The following is a 21,670-nucleotide window of genomic DNA, read 5'->3' as shown; positions in this document are numbered from 1 at the left end:
TACTACATAAATTCATTCATTCATTCATTGAAAGGCACTCTAGGGTCCAGCCAAACTGGCTTATTTGCCTTTCTTCATACCTGACATCCTCTTGAAAATACTTAAAAATAATTAATTGATATTTAGGAAGCATGGCAGGCTTTTCTGCACTGCCTAGAGGGAAGAATAAACATTATACTTAAATAAAATATAATCAGTCCTCAAAAATGTAAAGAATAAGGTCTCTCCTTCCACCTCTATTCTCTGCGGTCCTTTGTAAATATCCATATTGTTGTCTGTGTGAAAACTTTAGATGGTGTAAACTGTTATGACATCTCTAACCTCTGTGCTTTTGTACAGACCATCCTCTGTGTCTGAAATGCACTCCCTTCTCACCTGTCTTCTACATAATGCCTTTCCCGATCCCCCAATTATTTTACATTTATTTTGTACATAGTTTGGATTTTATACATATATCATATATCATATATATATATATTCCCCACCCCCTCTGACAAAAAGAAATGCTCCTTGATAATATTATTTTTCTCTTTTTATCCTCTAGCACAATGCAGGGCACATAGCAAGTATCTAATAAATGTTTCTTGTTTATTAATCCAGACACTGATTATATTGGTTATCCAAGGACCACCTGGTTAGCTACCGTGGACCTCATCATCCATTACAAAGTGGACCACTAAGTGATGAATTGTTTTGGATGTGGTGACCCATGAAAAAGAAAAGATTGCACCCTTTCCCCACATCCACAGAGATGCAAGCAGAGAGAGATGTAGAAAAGGAGATGGATGTTAAAGACCATGCACTTAAGCCATCCATAAACATTAATTTTACCATTGGTACTTTCAATGTATAACTAAGGTGTTGATGGCATTGTGGGATGTTCAAGGAAGACTAGCACCTCTGCTGTGGGGGTTTGCTGAAGTCTTTTCAGGGATGCACAACCGCCTTTGCTGTCCACTTCTCACCCAACCCTCACTCGTGGCACAAGAAGCTGTAGCAGCCACACCCACATCTTGGTGACTGGAAGGCCTCAAACCTATTGGTGAGTTAGAGGAGTGTCTATCCCAAGAATGTGAAGACATTCCCCAGTGGAATGGGCAGATGAGCACAATTTGTTCAAATTGCCACGAGGACACCTCAAGCAGGTGCTCTGGAGGGATTGGAACTTGAAGGTTGTCCACTGCATCCTGGGTCATCATCAGTGGTCCTGACTTTTGTCCTACCACTGCATTTTGATGACTCTGGAAGAGGGAATGAGCCTAATGACTGTGAAACTCTGCCTAACTTGAATCTAATTCACAAGCAAGTCAAGACATCACTCTGTGATATCATTGGTCCTTTTCCAAAACAAAAGACAAACAACAAGGTGTGCATACTTGAATAAGAAGTGTATAGGAAAACAAGGCACAGTTGTTAATAGGCACTGGTGGAGAGAATATCCACAGGGATCACTGATTGATCTAAGGATTCAAATTATATCTTATTTCACAACTTGGTTTTGAATTTTATTTTACTAGTTGTTATATTCTTTTCTCTGGCCTCCATTTTACTTGGGCCAATTTGACATTCAATAGAGGCAGGAAAAATTGGGTGTGGAAGGATAAGACTGAAAACATGTCTATTGTTTCTCCTTCGGTTTTGAAGAGGATCAATGACATCATAGGGAAATGTCTTGACTCTTGAGTGAATTGGATTTAGGTAAGGCAGGACCCTCACTCTCTCTTCCAGTTATTGAAATCAGTGGCAAGACAAAAGGCAGGTTGACTCTGGATGGCCTGGGATTTAGAGAATGACCTGGAACATCTTTATAATGATAGAGTGAAGTGGAGAATTGATCATGCCTAAAGTGAAACATATATAAGTGAATGAATATGCTGGAGAAATGTTTTACCATCTCTGATTCCCTCTCAAAATACTTCATTAGAAGGAGCCTTGAAACATCTGAATTATTACTTCAACTCTCCATGACTTGGTGTTGTATAGTCCAGGCTTCAGATTCTGGAGAATTTTCACTATGCAAATCTTTTTATGCATAGTCCTTTTCCCCCTGTAGTTTGAAATACTGTCCTTGGAAAACCCCACAATTATTTACATAACACAAGCTATTGTTTGAAGTGCAAAGCAGGTCAAAGTTTTGTTCCTGGAGATTAATCACTGCAGTCTAGTTTATATTATAATAATTTCATTTACTTCTATATAGTTTGTTTTCTGAATCCTCATGGGCTTCCATGCAAAAGTGACAAATCCATTTATTTCTGGTATAATGGATAATGTGATCAATGACCTTGCAACAGGATTTCTTAAAAAACAAAACTAGAGGAAAAACAGAACAGAAACATTTCTGTTTATAATGCGGTTAACCAGCTCAACCTGTAGCTGTGCAGTAAATCCTCCCTGGACTTGACCATAACCAACAGTTCAGGGTTCTTGTAGTATTGGATTTTTACTTGGACCTTCTTCCCCAAGAGCTTGTCCAAGAGTGGACAGAAGTTTGAGCTAAGAAAACTGCATTCTAACCTCAGCAAGAGCCAGGGGATTCTGCTTTACTTTGTGCCAGTCTCACCAACATAAATACTAAATATCAATTGCCCATAGCAATATGCTGGGTAAAAGAGTTTATGCCATATAAATTGTTCACATTGACAGTGATGTGGCCCATTGAGGTCCAAGATAATAAATATGGAGGGAGAAGTCTCATTCTTTATACTTAGAGTACTATGTTTTGTTTCAACACAAGGCTTTCTAATGCTTCTCTTCTTTCTAAGAAGCCCTGAGAAGCCTGTTGGTCCCTAAAGACCAGTGAATTATTTTTCAGCATTTTCAAGAGGCGGGATAGTGTTGGGGGGCGGGGCTCAGTCAGTCATTAGCATTTATTAAGCAACTAATTTGTGCTAGTCATTGTGTGAAGAAAGTAAAAAACAGTCTGCTCTGAAGGAGCTCTCAATCTAATGGGAAAGATAGGTTTGATTCCATTTTGTAATCACGTTATGGAATTGTTAGGGTTTATTTTGGTTTTGCTATTTTAAAAATCTTTTTACAGTAGAGTAGATTTGCTGTTGAAAAGCACACATGATGTTACAGAGAAAATAATGCTACAAACATTTGTGTCTGAGCAGGAAAATATTCTGATAGTGTTAGTTTACTGGTTTAGGTGTCAAGGACAGCACCAGTTATCTGTATTGCTACTGGTAGGTTGTATTTATTTTTTGATTGGGGAAGGAAGAGTCTGCTGAGGTTGTGGGAGTTTATGGGTGGGTAGAGAAAGCTGTGGATAATCCCTGCTTTCTGAAACTTGAATTAAGGGGAGAGGAGGACTTCCCAAGATTCCTTTAGGCTAGTGGGTCTTAACCTTTTTTTTTTTTTTTTTGGAGGCATGGACCCTTCGGCAGTCTGAGGAAGCCTGTGGACCTTTTTTTCAAAAGACGTTTTAAAATGCATAAAATTCACACACACACACACACAATTAAGATTGCAAAGGAAACTAATTATACGAAGATAGTTAACAAAATATTCACAAAGCAAGTCCGCAGATCCCAGGTTAAGAAACCCTGCGCTGGATACCTGACCTTCCTACACCCACGCTGTTACAGGGGAGAAAATGTCAGTGCAAAGAAGTGACACTACCAGACTTCAGGCCAAGTCCTTTTTAGAGAGAGGAGGCAGTCTGCGTGACTCCTTCCCATGCTTTCTACCCAACTCAATCCCTTTACTCAGCTGCTCATTCTCAGCGCCTATGCCCGTGGCTTGGGGGCTAGGTTTGAAGCTAACCCAAGGGAGCTTTGCAGAGGCGAATATGGATAGGGAAGAGTCCCTAGGTTTCCTCTCCCCCTCTTTCAGACGAGAGGTATCCAGGGCTCCATATCGGACTAGCTGTTTTCCTTTCTTCTTTACCTAAAGATTTTAGCTTCTAGTGCTTCCCTGTTGAGGGATGAGAGCCTTAGAAGAGTGAAAGGTGGACTGGGAGTGGGGTGGGGAATAGGAGTGCAGGGAGTGGGGCAGAGAGGGACTGGGGGCTCACTTCCTCCTGTTTTTACCTTAGGAAATAGATTTTGTGATTAGTTGCTCGTCTTTAAATGGAAACGTCCTGGCGGGGCGGGAGATGAGATGCGCTGGGTGAAGAGTTCTGTCAAAGAATATAGCTTATTGGGCTTCTCTCCTCCTCCGGACCTTAGCCAGCACGATCCAGGCTGCAGTCACTGGTCCTGCTAACCCGCTTCCCGCTCCCCCCCCCCCCCCCCCCCATTAGCTCGGGAAAGAAGGAAACGCCGCACTCCCAGCCTCTTGAACCCGTGCGCTGCTGTTGCCCACTACCTCTCCCTACCCTTCCCCCTCCCCTCGGCCCCCCACCGCCCCCAGCCTGCCCTCCCACCACCATCAGTCCAGCACGCGCAGCCTGGGACGCAGCCAATAGGAAACGCGAGGGCCCGCCACTCCATCCTTCTATCGTCTGCCCCTCCCCAGCCCCCAGCTCCGGTCCTCCCTGCTCAGCTATGCACAGGGAGCCCAGATGACGCGCGGCCCCAGCCCGGGCCAATCAGGGCTCGCCGGTGGCTGCGCCCCGCACGCCTTCCCCTAGCTTTAAGAATGGGAGAGCGCGCGCGCTGAGTCTGACAGGAGAGCACCGCTCAGTGCCCAGCAGATCCAAGTCCAGCCTAAGCCGCTTTCAAGAGCAAACAAGTAGCCGCGCAGGAGTGTGAGCCTCGGCTCTTCGTCTCTTCGAGGAGTTTGTCTTCTCAGTTCGAGGGAAGGGACAAGTCCCTTGGAGGAGGGGAAGCTCCGGACTTTGTTGCTGTTTCTAGATTTAGTAAAAGCCCTCGCTCCAGCTCCAAGTGCTGCCCTGGGGGAGTACTGCGGGTCTGTGCTTAACTTCTCCATCCCTTTTCCCTCTCTGCCCCCAATGCTAAGCCGCATCAGTGGCCTTCGCAGAGGTGTGAAGTGAGCTGAGCTCCCACTCAGTGGGATCAGGTAGGATGCTGGCGCTGCTGGCCACAGGCATAGTGTTTTTGGTGGTCTCCGGAGATGGGTGGGGGGTCGGCGTGCGGAGTCAGGAGAGCCCTGCGCCTCCCGGGAGCCGTTTCGTGTGCACCTCACTGCCCTTGGACGCCACTAGCGCGGGCTGTCCACTCCCAGCAGTCCCTATTCAGGGCGGGGCGCTGACCCCCGAAGAGGAGCTCAAGGCTACCGTGTTGCAGCTGCGGGAGACCATCCTGCAGCAGAAGGAGACCATTGGTAACCAGCGGGAGACTATCCGCGAACTGACCGGCAAGCTGACCCGCTGTGAGAGTCTGGCGGGAGGTGCAGACGGCAAGTCCGGCCCCTGGAGGAAGGAGTATGGCAAAACTGGAACCGGCAAGGATACCATGGGCGACCTTCCCCGAGACCCCGGCCAAGTCATTGACCAACTGAGCCGGACTATGCAGAGCCTGAAGGACAGGCTGGAAGCCCTCGAGGTATCAAGAGTTAGGGATGGGGGCGGTACCCTGAGGGATGTTAACTAGCCTGGGCTGAGTGTGTTGGAGGAAGAGAATGAGAGTCCCAGAGCTCAGCTTCAAGGCGGATGGGAAATTGGGACCCTTACCTCCCATTCGAGAGACTAGTTCCCAGGTGCTAAATCCCCCGAAGGTTTCCTTTGGCCTGAACTTGAGGGACGGATGGTGAGGAACGGGAGGTGGAGAAAGGGTGATGTAGGGAGAGCTGTGGTGATGTCCACGGCAGCATGGATGAGATTGTGTACGTGTTGGGTTATATATAGTGCATTTGTATAAGCAACTAACTTAGAATGTTCGTGCTATTTACCTGCTTGTGTACCAGGGAAACAACACTGAGAGAAGAGGGAAGGAGAGAGAGAGGAAAGATCGGGAAGGGGAATGGAGAAGAGAAGGAAAGAGATAAAAGGGGGGAGAAGGAGATAAGCGGGGAAGAAAAGAGAACCAGAACATGGAGAAAGGGGTAGAGAAATGGGGAAAGGGAACGGAGATAAGCTAATGGGGAAGAGAGATAGGTCGAGGGTAGTATGTGTGGGAAAGAGGATAAAGGGGAAAGAGAAAGGGAAGGGAAGGAAGAGGGGAAACGAGAGAAACGGAGACGGAGACACACAGAGAAACAGAGGTTCCTAAATGAAAATAGGGCCGAACAAATTGTCATTTGTACAGTTGGGGGCGGATCGGAGGGGGGGAAACTCTCAGTTCCTGGCTGCGGATCCATAAATCTAGTCTCGCCTCCTAGCTGCCATTCTGAAGTTACATTGGGTTCTCCAAACCGTGCTTGTGGGAAAACTCTTCTGTTTACTTTCGGCCCCTTCCCCATTCTCTGATCCCAGAATTCCAATGGGTCAAATAGTCTTTTCACAGTTCTTGAAAGGAAAGAGTTAATATTGTTTCCTTCCCTTCCCTTGATAATGGGAGTATCTTGTTTTGTTTCCTAGGGATCCTGGTACTTGAATGTCAAATATCTTTCTTGTAAACACCACAAGAAAATATTTTTGAAAATTTTTTTCTAGGTTGAAGGATTTAGTATATGCTTCTGGGTTTCCTTTTTAAAAATATTCCTTGATCTCTCCTATCTGAGCCCAGACTCTCCTTTAGGTTTGTGATACTGACATGCGGGATCATATGACATTGGCATATGGTGTATCCTTTAATAGAGCAGTAGAAGGTTGGAACAGAAGTGGTAAAAAAAAAAAAGATATTTCAGAAATATGTGAAAATGTGTGTCTGTGTTACTTCACACACTTCACACTGTACTTACTAAAATTAAATTGGAAGGTCTTATGAATGTACCTACCATGAATGGGCTGCCAAGTCTGATATTGCTAAGAGAAATCCAAGCAGAAAGGAAATTATCTCATTAATTTCAAAGGAAATGAATGCTAAAATGTTGTGAAATCTAACAAGTAATTTTAAGGTGTGATTCTTGATTGCTGAGGAGGGAGAGAAGTCATATCCATTCTTGTTCAAGAAATTATCCCTTGATCTTCAGAGTAGTTTTGAACTTTTATGGAGGAAAAAAAAGCCTTTTGTCACTAATTTGACCTTAATTTGTTAGGGAATTTGTCTCAATGTTATAGGAACTGAAGTTATTCTGCATTTTGGAATTAATAGAAAATTATTGACAAAATTTCTCTGTCAGCTACACATAAGGTTCAAATTACAAACCATAATTAGCATAAAATCACTTCAAAGTTCTCTATGTTACAATGTCCAAATACAAGAGTAATTGTAGATATTCCACACATAATTTAATGATGGTAAAGAATTCAGTAGAAATAAAGATTCATATTCTTAATAATATTTGAAATATTAATTTATAGAATTTAAAGTATTTCAAATTACAATAGTCTACATGATGCCTATTCACCTACTTTTGTTCAATATTAGACACTTAGCTCTGTTGTTATAATTTCTGTATTAATTCTGAGTGAATTTTGATCAGCAGTTTAAAAAGTCATTGCTTCTTTGGGGGAGGAGAAAGGAAGGGGGTAATCACTGCCCAAAGAGATTGTGAGAAGCTACAATAGTTGGTTAGAAGTTCACATATTTAGTGAGAAAAAAACTTTTTCAAGAGGTAAAGAGGTTCATGAATTTCAAATATTGTAGCAAAAATAAAATCCTACTCTGGTAAAAGTCATTTTCAACAGAGCATAAGTAAATCGTTTCCTTCCCACTGTTGGTATAATTTAATGCTTATGTTTTGGAAACTCTTCTCCCTAGTGGTTGTGCCATTGGATCTAAATTTCACAGTTTTTCTTTTAAACTGGTATAAATACTTCTTCCTCTCTTTCTCTCTCTTAAAGCACCAACTACGTGTCAATGTGTCATATGCAGTTCTGCCTAATGACTTTAGAGAGATGCTTCAGAGGAGGCTTGGGGAGCTGGAACGCCAGCTTTTAAGCAAAGTGGCTGAACTTGAAGATGAGAAATCTTTGCTTCATAATGAGACTTCAGCTCATCGACAGAAGACAGAGACGGCATTGAATGCACTCCTGGAAAGAGTTTCTGAGTTAGAAAGAGGTAACTGTTTTTGTTTTTGCATCTTTTTCTTTCTTAGTACCTAACTGATCAATCATTTCATAGATTTAATAGGATTTGGAACTTCGATATCAGCTAGTTCAGACTTCAGGGCTCATCTCATTCCACCCCTTCATTTTCTAGTTGAGGAACCTGAGTTTTAGAGAGGAGAAGTTATTTGACCAAGGTATTGTTATCTAGTCCTTTTAGTCATGCCCAGCTCTTTGTGACCTTATTTTGGGGTTTTCTGGCAAAGATACTGGAATGGTTTGCCATTTCCTTCTCCAGATAATTTTTCTACATTGAGATATAGGGTTAAGTGACTTGCCCAGGGTCACTTAGCTAGTAAGTGTCTGAAGCCAGATTTGAACTCAGGAAGATGAGTCTTCCTGATTCCAAGCCCTGTATTCTTTCACTGTGCCACCTACCTGCCCAAAGTAATTTTACCCAAATTATTCTAGTTAATTGCATAGAAAGGGCAGACAGGGAAGTTCTGAAATCCTTGAAGGCCACCTTTGGCCAACATAGTCATCTTTACAACTTTCATATTACCTAGCCTAGATCCCTTCCAAACAATAGGCATTAGGTAAATATTTATTGAATTTATGAATGTGCTAGCTAGAATCTTTTTCACCATCTTTAGTGACTAAATTGCTCAGAGTGCTGAAAATAATTTAATTTTAAAACTTTGAGAAGATACAGCTGGGGTTGCATTCCATGCAACCTCTTCTCTCTCTAGTAAGGTGGCAAAGACTGGGTCTGGAGTCAAGAAGACCTGAGTTCAAATCTGGCCTCAGATACTTACTAGAGTTATGAGTCTGGACCAGTCACTTAATCTGTACTTGCCTCAGTTTTCTCATCTGTAAAATGGGGAGTAATAACAGTACCTACCTCCCAGGATTGTTGTGAGGGTAAAATATTTTAAAATGCTTAGCATGGTGCCCAGCACATAGTAGTTGCCTAATAAATACTTGTCTTCTTTCTTCATTCCCTTTAGTGAAGCTTCATTTATTTTAGAACTTGATTGGTTTCTGACTGACACAGAATTCAAAGGATATTTTCTTTTTCTTCTATCATGAAGGCAATTTTACTTTTAAGCATTCAATATGGCTTCATAGGAGTCAAGCATAAACATTTGGTTTCACCTACAGGAGACTATCAGTGTTGCTACTTTCTTTGGGCCAATCCAAAGGCTCAGATTTATGATAGCCCTAGAGATCATTTAGTATAATGCCCTCCCCAACGCCCTTCCCCCTTTTTTAATAGAGGAGGAAACTTACACTTACCAGGATGGAATGATTTAGCAAACATCTTCAGCTAGTTTGTGGGAGAGTTGAGTCTAGGTTCCAGTTCTCCTGATTGAGTTCAATGCTCTTTCATGAGTCCATCCATCCATCCATCCATCCATCCTCTCCTTCAGCAAACTTTAATTAAGCTTCTACTGTGTGCAGAATACTGTTCTAGATGCCACAATTCCTCTTTTATTATATATAATCAGATAGTCTATTTAAGTTTATTGTTCTAGATAATCTCAGGTAATCTTTGTTGGCGACTGATATTTAGGCAAATGACAGTAAGATATAATGTTAGCAAAATATTAAGGAATTATTGTCAACTTCCTTTGAAAAGGTGAAATCATCCCTAAATGAATAATCCCTAAACTCCATGTTAGTTAATAACTTTAAACTTCTTCTCAACTGGACCTAATAGCAAACAGTAAACTCCTTTTCTTCCCTCTTTTTGCATGTCAATCGTTATGCTAATTAATAACAAAATAGAGGAACAGGCATAAATAGAATGCCTGGACAATTCACAATATTATTCCTTAAATAATTGAATTGACTTTGTAATGTAGGACAAGTTTTATGAATACTAATGATTTCAATGTACTAATTTTTTAAAGCATTTGTAAAAATATTTTTTTTCATAGACTTAGAAATTAGTAGAAATGATCTTTCCTAGAGCTGTCAAACTCACATAGAAAACAAGGGCAATTAGGTGTCAAAGTAGATAGAGCATAGCACTTGGAATCAAGAAGACTCATCTGTCTAAGTTCAAATCTGGCCTCAGACACAGGGGCTGTGTGACCCTGGGCAAGTCACTTAATCCCATTTGCCTCAGTTTCCTAAAATGAGAAGGAAATGGCAAACTGCTGCAGTATCTTTGCCAAAAAAACCCCAAATGTGGGCATGAGGAGTTAGATACAACTAAACAACAAAACCATATGTAAGGATCCCTGTGAATCTCATGTTACCTTAGAAAACCACATAGTAACAGTATCTGTATTCTATTTTAACTTACTTTATTAAATATTTTCCCATTTACATTGTAATCTGATTTGTTCTGCCCTCCAGAGTATTCTCTCTTTTTTTTTTTGGAGGGGGTAAGGTAGGACAATTGGGGTTCAGTGACTTGCCCAAGGTCACACAGCTAGTATGTGTTAAGTATCTGAGGTCGGATCTGAACTTAAGCCCTCCTGACTCCAGGGCCAGTGCTCTATTCACTGTGCCACCTAGCTGTCCCAGCTCCAGAGCATTCAGTGGGCTTTGTATTTGATGCCTCTGACCTAGTCAACTTCTTCATTTTACAGATGAAGAAAGTAAGGCTCAGAGAGGATACATAATTCAAACTCAGGTGTTTATTTATTTTTTCATTCCTGGTTCAGTACTCTAGCCACTGCACCACCAGCTGCTTCTGGATCTGGGATTCCACGATCCTGTAAATTCTGGTCTGGTCCTGATACAAACTAGTTTCATGGTAAATCCTCAGCCTTTCTGATTTCTCAGTTTTCCATATGAAATTTAATTAGTTTTACCTCATCTACCCTCCAGCTGCTCTCACACTTGCCTTTGTCAATTGACATCAGCATAATAATAGCTCATATTTCCATAGCATTTTATGGTTTTTATAAGACACCTTTTCTTACAACACCAGTTTTTAATGGGTGAATAGTGAGGGTATTATTATCCTTATTTTATGAATGAGGAAAATGACAAAGAGGTGAAAGTGAGGATTCAGACACTTTTTAGCTATGTGACCCCAGTCAAATCACTTAATCTCCATTTGCCTCAGTTTCCTCATCTGTAAAATGGAGATGATAATAGTACCTACTTCCCAGGGTTGTTTTGAGAATAAAATGGGACAACTTTTGTAAAACTCTTTGTAACACTTAAAACACTATATAAATACTAGCTGTAATTATTATAATATTATAATAAATATGTTAATATCTTCACTATCCAATGATATAGGATTATTGCAATAATTATAATATTTATGTACAATATGATATATAATAATTATATAATAATGATAATTATTATCTAACAATCCATATTTGAGCAAGAATGTTTTCTATAACATTGATATTGTTAACTATATTGTTCTATGACATTGACAAATTGATATTCTGTTTTCAAACTTTCTTGAAGGTGACCCCATCACCTCCCAAAGCAGTCTATTCCACTGTTAGGTAGCTCCAGTTATCAGGAGCCTAAATCTCCTTTGCTACTTCAGCTCATTGCAGCTTGTACTACCTCTCCCCAGTGACCACTTTTTAGATATTTGAAGATACCTCTCATATTCACTCCCTCCCCCACCCAAGTCTTTTCTTCTGGAGGCTTAATATCCTCAATTTCTTTCAACCAATCTTTCCTCATATGCTAGGATCCAAAGATCCCTTTATCTTCTACTTTGTCTGGGTATTCTTCAAGTTCTATTTCTCTTTTCATACTCTTTTTTTTTAAAGTACATTTAGCAAGTATCTTACTTGTTAGAACAAAAGTTCTGGATTCCGGAATCTTGAGAGATTCCCAATCCTGTCTTTTATTTTACTTGGTAAAACTTGGTAACTGTGAGGTAAATAACTAGACTTCTGTATCTCTCAGAAATGATGAACCTATTCACACCCCCTGGCATGACATTTAATATTTGTCATCCTTCACCTGGGGCGACTAGGTGGTGCAATGGATAGAGCACTGAACTTACAATCAGGAAGACTTGTCTTCATGAGTTCAAATTCAGCCTCCAATCATTTAATCCTGTTTGCCTCAGTTTCCTCATCTGTAAAATGATCTGGAGAAGGCAATGGCAAACCACTCCAGTGTCTTTGCCAAGAAAACCCCAAATGGGGTCATGAAGAGTTAGACATGACTGAAATGACACAATAAACATCCTTCACCATTAACATCTCTGTCATTTTAAACAGTGGTGTAAAATGGGCCATATTCTTGAAGAGGTGAGGGTAGACACACCCTCTACTTCTTTTTCCCTAAAGGTAGAACATATAGACACATGAAATTATAGATAATATATATTAGGCTTATTGATGACTGGTTTTAAGTTTTGAAAGGGATTGAGCAAGATTCGAGGTCTTTTTATCTCTTATAACAATGATCACCTAGGATTTTCTGATTTTATGGTATTTTACAACCTTAGGGGCATATCACTCTTTCCACAATAGGCTTATTACCCCTCCCCACCACAATGAGTGTCAATTGAATTTTTGTAGCCTCATCCTAAATGTACCAAAGCATCACTATCTAAAGAAATTCTATGAGGAAGTAAAATGAGAACTCACCTCCTAATTTATCTTTTCTGTAATTCAGAATTCCCATTGAGTTTTCTCAAAATGAAGTATGCCTGTATAAAAAAAGCTTAAACTACCCGTTTTCCAAATGTATCATGAATGAAAAATCTGCTTTATTAAGAAATGTCTAGTTGAGAATAATAGGGCTTAGAAAATGAACTCTGGTAATTATAATGACCAAGGAATGCCCCTAGAGAAGAGTTAAGAAAATGTACTTTCCTCCTTCCTCTCATCTCCCTTCTTTTGCAGAGGTAGGGGACTGAGTGGGAAATACTGCATTTCCTGTCAGACTTGATTGATATGGCTGGTTTTGCTGAATTACTTTTTTTCATTCTTTGTTATAAGGGATGGCACACTGAGTAGGGAATGATGAATAGATTCAAAAAGGAAGGATAGATTCAGATGTAAAAACCAAAAATGCCAGTAAAAAATGTTGGAAATAATATAAGAATAACAAAAAGAAAATAAAGGGAAGTTTAAGGGGAGATGATTGTAAAAAAAAAACAGTAAGACATATTCATAAATGAAGACAAAGAGGATATACATGAGCCATATGGCGAAGAGGAGAGTAGTGTGTTGGAAAAGCCCTTGAAGGTAGAGCAGTCACTCCCCCCCTGCCTTCTTCCTCCCCTACCCCCAGGAATAACAGGCAAATATTCTGTCATATCTTCTATTTTGGCCCAAATTACTTGCATAACCGAGGCCTGAGTGTTGTGTTTTGTTTTTTGGCCTGACATACCTGTACACATGCCCATCTTTTTCTACTTTTCTACCTTCCTACCCTGTGAGAAGATGCCACCGCCCTCCCCCAATGACAACAAAACCCCAAAAAATAACAACCCATGGTTAGAGATCCCAAAGCAATCAAGTACTTAAGTTCCCAGAGAGTCTAATCAAACTAATTTCTCTTCACTGGAATTCCTGCTCCATCTGTGACAACATTTAGGGCAAACTGGGCAGAGGATCCTCTGCCGGAGAGCCTGGAGCCACAAATGAGACTAAATCGTTTTCTCTTTGCTCCCCTTTCATTCTCCCTGCTGGCCACCTGCAGCTTCTCATGTATCTGGCTGACCTTTTAATTTCTAATTGGCCTTCAGTAGGTTTCTTTTGGACTCCTAAGATTATTTTAGTTACATAAAAGGTACTGGCTATTATATCATTCATGGCACCCCTCCCCTAACTGCTCCCAGCTCTAATTAAGCCTGTTGTCACTAAATTACTGATATTTCAGATGGTGAGTCTTATTAAATTAGGGAGTCCACCCACCCGCTAGGGCAGGAGGAGTAATTTCTTTTTATTAGACGGCAGTATCTTCATTAAGGACATAGGCAGTTGCCCTTTGCTGCTAAGAAAAACAATCTAAGGGTTACATGGAATTAGAGAATATTGGTTTTGTGGAGGTCCCTTCCCCCTTAAAAAATTATAGGGACAGGGAACAGACCTGTGATTTCTTTGACACAGGTAACTGCAAGGTGAGGAAATTCCTGCCAAGACAAGTCAGCACTTTCTCTGTAGCTTAGAGAGTTGCCTGGGGTACTGAGATTAAGCCACTCACTCAGGGTGACACAGTTCACATGAATCTGAAGGCAAACTTGAAACCAGGTGTCCCTGATTCAGGTCAGCTCAGAGATCAGCTCTCTATCCACCATGTTAAAAATATATATACACAGAGGCATATGTATGTGTGTATATATGTATACACATATGTATGTATACATGTGTGCCTACATATGTACATTTATGTGTGTGTATATATTATATAAATGTGTATATATGTGTGTGTATTTAAAATTTAAGGCAACTAGGTGGTGTAGTGAATAGAGTGCTAGTCTCTAGTAGTATATAGTTCACTATATACTACTGTGTCAGAAAAACCTGAGTTCATATTTGACCTCTGATACTAGCTGTTTGATCTGGTACGAGATAACTTCTGCCTCAGTTTCCTCAATTGTATAATGAGCATAATAATAACACCCACTTCCCAAGGCTGTTGTGAGGATTAAATATGTTAATATTTATAAAGCACATAGGACAGTGCTTGGTGCCTAGTAGGTGTTTAATAAATGTTTGTTTCTTTCCTCTCTTCATTTAAATCAAGAAATTAAGGTTGCCTTTTCTTTTCTTTTCTTTTTTTTTTTTAAAGCAATTGGGGTTAAGTAACTTGCTCAAGGTTACACGGCCAGTTATTTCTGGGTGTGGTGCTAAGTATCTGAGCCCGGATTTGATCCCAGGTCGTCCAGACTCTGGGGCCAGTGCTCTTACTCACTGTGCCACCTGGCTGCTCCTTAAAGTTGGCCTTTTTACTTTTTTCAGTCTTGCTTCAAACTAACTTGGGGGAAAATTACGTCCTACTTTTCTGCCTGGATTTTTTTCACCTACAAAATAAAGTCAACACTCTCTATCTTGTCCAGGACTTAGCAACACTTTGCCCCTAAAAAAGAAGATTTTTGTGTGGGGATGTACCTAGCTTTAGGAAGAAGAGATAAATTAGAGAATGTGGTTCATTTATTTAACAAATATTGTTTGAGTGCCTTCCATGTGTAAAGTCCTGATTCTCATATCACCAAAGGCTTCTTTTAAACAAGAAGTAGCCCTCCTGCTTTTAAGTGCTTGTTTACAGATCACTCAGTCCTCAGCAGGGTTTGGCAGCAGCTCAGATAGCAGGAGATGTTCCAATTTAGATCAATTAAAAATGAAGATAATCTCTGAAAGGATAATATGTAAGTCAGTGAGGGAAAGAAGCCATTCTCCAAAATTCAGTTTACTTGTGAAATTTGAGGAACATGCTGGTATCTAAAGGCAGACTGACTTGCCTTGTAGAATCCTAAAATCAATCTATTAATGGTTATTTATTACGTACCTCCTATGTGACAGGCATACAGGACAGCTGAGTGGATAGAGCGCTGGACCTGGAGTCAGGAAGTTATCTTCCTGAGTTCAAATACAGCCTCAGACACTTACTAACTGTGTGACCCTGGGCAAGTCAATTTAAACCAGCTTGCCTTAGTTTCCTCATCAGTACAATGAACTGGAGGAGGCAATGATAAGTGATTCAGTATCTTTGCCAAGAAAACCCCAAATGAAGTCATGAAGAGTTGAAAACAAATGAACAAGGATGTACCAGGCACAGTGGTAGGCACTAAGGAACATATACTTGCAGTTGTTCTAAGTCTATTTCCTTTTGTTGGACTATTAGGATGTAATGTACCAAATTAGACTTGGTTGTGTAAGCTTCCCTCACAGCCCTATTTAGTAAATCATTGCTTAGGTGCATGGGTGGAGCCCCCCAGGAACCAGCAGCTGTTAGTATCATAACCAAAGAATAGTTTATTCACTAAGCAGGATCTGCATATTCTCATCCAAATGCCACGAAAGTTACACTTTTGGAACAAAAACTCATGAAGTCAATCTTGTTAATTTGGAATTTGCGGTAACTGGTTTATAGAGGTTATGCTTTCTTCTTTTTTTTTTTTTAGGAAAAATAATTTGGTGAGTAGTTTAAAACAAAATTACAGTGTAAATAAGCAACTTAGGAAAAAAACTAGTTTTGAAACATTTTATTGATACCTTTTGTTTCCATCTTTATTTTCAAATAAATTTACACTTCCTCTACCCAGTGAACCATCTTCCTGTGTGACAAATAAAAACAAAGAATTTGGTAAAACTAATCAACATACCTACTAAGTCTGATGGTATAAACGGCATTCTACTCCTGTAGCCCACCACCTCTGCAAAGTAGCAAGTGAGGACCCCGCTATACTCCTCCTCCCTTCTCCAAGTGAGCTCAGTTGAAAGTTTACAAAGAGCTTAGTTGAAAGCAACCCATTTTCAAATATTTTTTAAGCAACTAGGTGGCACAGTGGATAGAGTGCTGGGTCTGGGATCAGGAAAGTCTGTGTACCAATTCTGCCTCAGACACTTAGTTGTGTGGCAATGGGCAAATCACTTAGTCTCTATTTGCCTTACTTTCTCCATATATAAAATGACCGAAATGATAGCACCTACCTCCCAGGCTTGTTGTGAAGGTCCAGTGAGATAATATTCTAAAGTACTTAACACAGTGCCTGACTCATGGTAAAAGATGTATAAACATTAGCTAATATTACTATAGAAGAAGCACTAGTTTATAGAAACTCTAGAGAATCAGATTATTTTACACTTGAGGGGACTTTAAAGATCATCTCCTGCAGTGCTTTTATTTTATAGATGGGAAAACTGAGACCTAGGGAAGAGTCATCTGCCTTGCCCAACCAAGATAACACAGCCACTTAATAGCAGAGTAGTTAGTGAGTGTTTTATGACTATATACCAATGGTAGTCATTCATACTTGTATGGTGTAAGCTTTCATATCCATTATTTTCTTTGATCTTTGACAAAAAGCACTTAGATGCTAATATTTCTATTTGTGGGTGGAGAAGTTGAGGCAGTGACCAATGAAATTAACTTGGGAGAAGGCTCTATAGATATTCTCACCTGAACAATGAAGTACATCTTCAGTGTCTTCTGATCGGCACCTTCCTTGATATAGTGTGGTTCCTCTCTTCTCCTCCGCCTGTCCTTGAAAGTGATGTTACTTTTCTTTATAGATATTTTCAGATGCAGTTTTTCTTCTCCACTAATTCAGACTGACCTCCCTTATTTAGTCCAAAGTACAGCAAAATCTCATAGCTCAGGGAACTTTTCACTAAAAAATGATAATGCTTTACTTTCTATCATGCTTTGTGAGCTTCTGCCTTCATTTATTTAATTAACTAGGAATCTCAGTTAACTGGAATCCTGCAAAATCCCCCTCCCCACCACTTCTTTTAGAGCAAAAGGGCTAAATTCCTATTTATGATTTAATTTATTTACTTATATTTGAATAAATTTTATAGATGTGTTTTGGCTAGGCTAAATGGCTTTATATCCTTTAACTAATCCTATGAATTGTTCTTATAATGTGGTTTCTAATCCTCATGGCATCCTGGGCATCCTCTGGACGTACTGTGGTTGAGAATAAATCTTTTAAAAGGTGGCACTCAGAATGGAGTGTGGTTCTCCAGATGTAGTCTGACTAGTTAAGAGAAAAATGATTCACTCGCTTTACTTGTTCCAGATACTCAACTTCTATTAATTCAGCTCTATATCTTCAAAACCAGTATGATTGAGAAATGAGCTGTGGAAACTATGTTGTGGACTAAAAAGTATCTTCGTTTTTCTACAACTCTAGGTAACAGTGCATTCAAGTCACCTGATGCATTTAAGGTATCTCTTCCTCTTCGCACAAATTACTTATATGGAAAGATTAAGAAGACCCTCCCTGAACTGTATGCCTTCACCATATGCTTGTGGCTGAGATCCAGTGCTTCCCCAGGCATCGGGACACCATTTTCCTACGCTGTATCTGGCCAAGCCAATGAAATTGTGCTAATTGAATGGGGCAATAATCCAATTGAACTGCTAATTAATGACAAAGTAAGACCTACTTATAATTTATTTTTATGTGCAATACAAGTAAAAGTGCATTCTGGAATGGTAGAAAAAATTTATTTAAAAAGAAACTTAAAAAGCATGAAATACTTGTAAACCATCATGATTGCATTGCTAGAAGTTGTCCATTCATACAGCTGTGCTAATACAGCTGTGCTAACCCAAAGCATCTCAGCTTTAAAATGTTTATCCCAATTCTCCCCCGATCATGTTCAGAGGCCCTAGGTTCAAATTTGATGCTTGCTACCTTGGACAAGTCACTTTAAAACTCTCTGGATCTCAGTTTCCTCCTCTGAAAAATGAGGAGGTTGGACTAGGTATTTTGCAAAGGTCCCTTCAAACCCTAGATCCTATATAATAATAATAATAATAACAACATTTCTATCCCCCTATGTACAAAGAAGAAGCTGGCAACCCACTGTGGTCAAAACTGTTTTTATTCCAGTAATGGAAATGGGTTTGCTCCATGCTCTCTCCCCTCTCTCTCCTCTACTTCATCTTCCTTTCCCTCCTCCATCCTAACTGTCTGTTTGACTAAAGTTAAGGTTACAGTCTGAAGCCATGAAATAGAGCAAAGCTAACTGGCCTATGTGGGAATGAAATCCCCAGTGAGGTTCTTAACCAACTGAGCTAATCAACCATAATGGTAATAACTTGCATCAGGCTAGATGTCTTATCTGCTCACAAACTCTTGCTTGCCCTAGATTAGAAAAACTAATCTCATTCTACACTGATCTGTTTGAGTACATGTATGTGTGTACACATAAATGACAATGATTTCTACGTTGATTCATTGTAGGAATGAATCTGACCTTGTTTGTAATGCCAGATAGACTCTGATAGAGCTTTCTTCTTAGTCAAAAAGCATTTACCAATTTTTACTATTACTATGTGCTTGGCACTGTGTTAAATGCTGAGGATACAAAAAAAAAGGCAAAAAAAATAGTCCCTACCCTCAAGGAGTGTACATTCTGATACAGGATGCAGCATGTCAATAATGAATGACATGGAAGGTATGTACTGTGTAAATGGAATCTATACGGGAGAGGATGGTGATGGTGGCAGAGGATTGGGAAAGGACTATGGAAGATGGGATTTGAACTGAGCTGAGGAAGCTGGGAAAACTAGAATTAGGTGACTAGTTCTCTGATTCAGGTAGAATTCATCCATCGGGTCCCGTCAACTCCTTAGAATACTAAGGCTCCTTGGAATGGAAGTAATTTTTAACTCTGCTTGTTGTCTTACCTGAGCATGTGTGTGTGTGTGTGTGTGTGTGTGTGTGTGTGTGTGTGTAAGTGCATTTCCTTAAGTCTGAAATGTTATGGAATCTTTCCACTGTGTTCATTATTTTACAAGGCACCTTCTGGAGCAAGATATTAATTGTTTTTAAAATAACATCATTGGGTGCATTCAAATTCACAGTAGGAAACAGGACCTTGTTTTCTTCTCAGTTTAGTCCTCTTGTAAACACCTAATCCCTGGGAGGTTGGCACCGAAGGGTTGCTAGGAGACATACAGTAGCATTCAGATGCTTCATGGTCATGTGTGCTTGTTAAGAATACTTACAAAGATCCCTTACTAATGTGTTTTCTGGGTTGGAATTTACTTCTTTGAGTTAATTACAGTTTAAAATCTCTACTCCGTCCCCTTAATTTAAAGGTCTTTTAGTCCATTACACCAATCATTTGTGTAGAAGGACTTTCAATATTTATTATTTGTACACCCAGTTAGCTGTCTTTTCATTTGGAGCCTAAAATACAGTGCCAGGATATGGAACTCATAGGCAGGCTAGTGGATTCAGACCAATGTTGGTAAAAAGAAAATTTTTTTTAGAACATTGAATAAAGGGAAATGGTGAAAAGAAAATTTCTAAATTTTTTGTAATGAATTTTGCAGGAAAGAAGCATGGTTTACATAGAATGGCCTAGCCAATGGCTCATGTTGGCCAAGTAAAATGCAATTCTTCTCTGGGTAGGCCATGCTGATTTTGGAGAGAGTATATTCTATCATATCCATTTCTATCATTTCTCCTATAAGTTAGAAAAGTGTTGTATGTCAAGTTTTGAGTAAGGAATCAAGGTGTCTAGAGGAAATCCTCAATGCTACCTTATATTTTTTACATTATTCTACCCTCTGAATAATTTTCAGATTGCAAATAATCAGCTCATAATTTTCCCTTGAAATGTCTCCTGTGGGGCGGAGAGGGCAGATATTATTATTTCCATTTTTCAGATGAGGCAACCCAGGCCCAGATGGGTTGAGTGATTTGCCAAGCTGATGCAGCTGGTAGTCAGTGCTAGAACCAGAATTCTTGACTCCTGACCAGAGTGCTTTTTATGACTAGACCACATTCTTTCTTATTTGTCCTTCCTCATCTCCCCTGACCTCTTTTGAATCATAACAGTGTTATAGACTCAGGACAATCGGACATGATCCCAGATAAGACTTGATCAGTGTTCTACTCTTTAAACCTCGTTTTCTTCTATTGTTTTAATACAGGTGGCTCAGCTCCCTCTGTTCGTTAGCGATGGAAAGTGGCATCATATCTGTGTCACCTGGACAACAAGGGATGGGATGTGGGAAGCCTTTCAGGATGGAGAGAAACTTGGCACTGGGGAGAATCTTGCTCCCTGGCACCCAATTAAGCCTGGGGGAGTTCTGATTCTTGGGCAAGAGCAGGTGAGTGTAGACAGGAGCATTTCTTTCCTGAGGCAAAGATGTTGAACAAGGGAAATTAGCAATTCAGCTATAGTTATTATTACTCTTTCCGGCTCTCGGTAGCATTTCAAGGGTTGTGTTACTGGTGGCCTGTCATTTCTTCTATTTTAATCTTCAGGAAACCTGGGTAAATTGGCATTTAGCATGCTATAAGGATCTCATTAAACACAGTGCATTAAAAGATACAGAGTGTAAATACTTTCATAGCAAAATAAACTTTTGATGTTAATGATATTTTTACCTAAGTTGTGCCAAATGTTTTGCATTTGGCACATTTTCAGTGGGATGTCACTATAAAATGCCACTACTGGAGAAGAATAATTGAATTGGCCAAATTTAAGGGCATCTAAAAATGGATGGGCCCTTCTGACCAAGTCCAGTTTGGCACTTGGGTCAGATTTCTTTTTTGATATCTTGTTACCTGTTCTTCGAAACCATTTTTGTTTCCATGTAATACAATGAAATCTAGTGCATCTCTCTGGTTTTGTTGTCTAGTATAAGTGGAAAATTATGATTTTTTTTCTTTTAAAAAAAGGACATAGGCATGCTTCATATTTATGTGTGTTTTTAAAATTGAGATTTTTTTTCAGTTAACAAGAATTTGTTTTCTTGCCCTCTCATTTCTTTCCTTCACTGGAAAAAAGAAACAGAAAAACAAAACCCTTGTAACAAATATGCATAATCAAGCAAAACAAATCCCCACATTGTCCATGCCCAAAATAAATGTTGCTTTTTAATGCCCTGAGTCCATCACCTTTCTGTCAGAATATGGGTAGCATTCTCTTCACTGGTCCTATGGGATCATAGTTCATCATTATATGCATTAGAGATCTTAAATCTTTCAAAGCTGTTTCTCTACAATTCTCTCTATCATTGTTTAAAAAAAAA

The 21,670-nt window shown here is 39.8% G+C and overlaps 1 protein-coding gene across 1 annotated transcript in view; it reads left to right on the top strand.

The window, feature by feature from the left end:
• Positions 1–4,535: 4,535 nt before the first annotated feature.
• NPTX2 (neuronal pentraxin 2) overlaps positions 4,536–21,670 on the top strand; it is a 22,781-nt gene continuing 5,646 nt past the window's right edge. Inside the window, exons 1-4 of the mRNA XM_069084883.1 lie at positions 4,536–5,450; positions 7,793–8,009; positions 17,805–18,049; positions 20,564–20,743. Coding sequence (XP_068940984.1) covers positions 4,971–5,450; positions 7,793–8,009; positions 17,805–18,049; positions 20,564–20,743 — 1,122 coding nt within the window. The 5' untranslated portion in view covers positions 4,536–4,970. The remainder of the gene's footprint in view (positions 5,451–7,792; positions 8,010–17,804; positions 18,050–20,563; positions 20,744–21,670) is intronic.

The sequence above is a fragment of the Petaurus breviceps genome, unplaced genomic scaffold (assembly GCF_028583685.1).
Source record: "Petaurus breviceps papuanus isolate PSGF00001 unplaced genomic scaffold, PetGlider_PUasm1.0 175, whole genome shotgun sequence".
NCBI classification, from domain to species: Eukaryota; Metazoa; Chordata; class Mammalia; order Diprotodontia; family Petauridae; genus Petaurus; species Petaurus breviceps.
The sequence above is the reverse complement of the archived record's forward strand: the minus strand, read 5'-3'. Positions and strand labels throughout refer to the sequence as shown.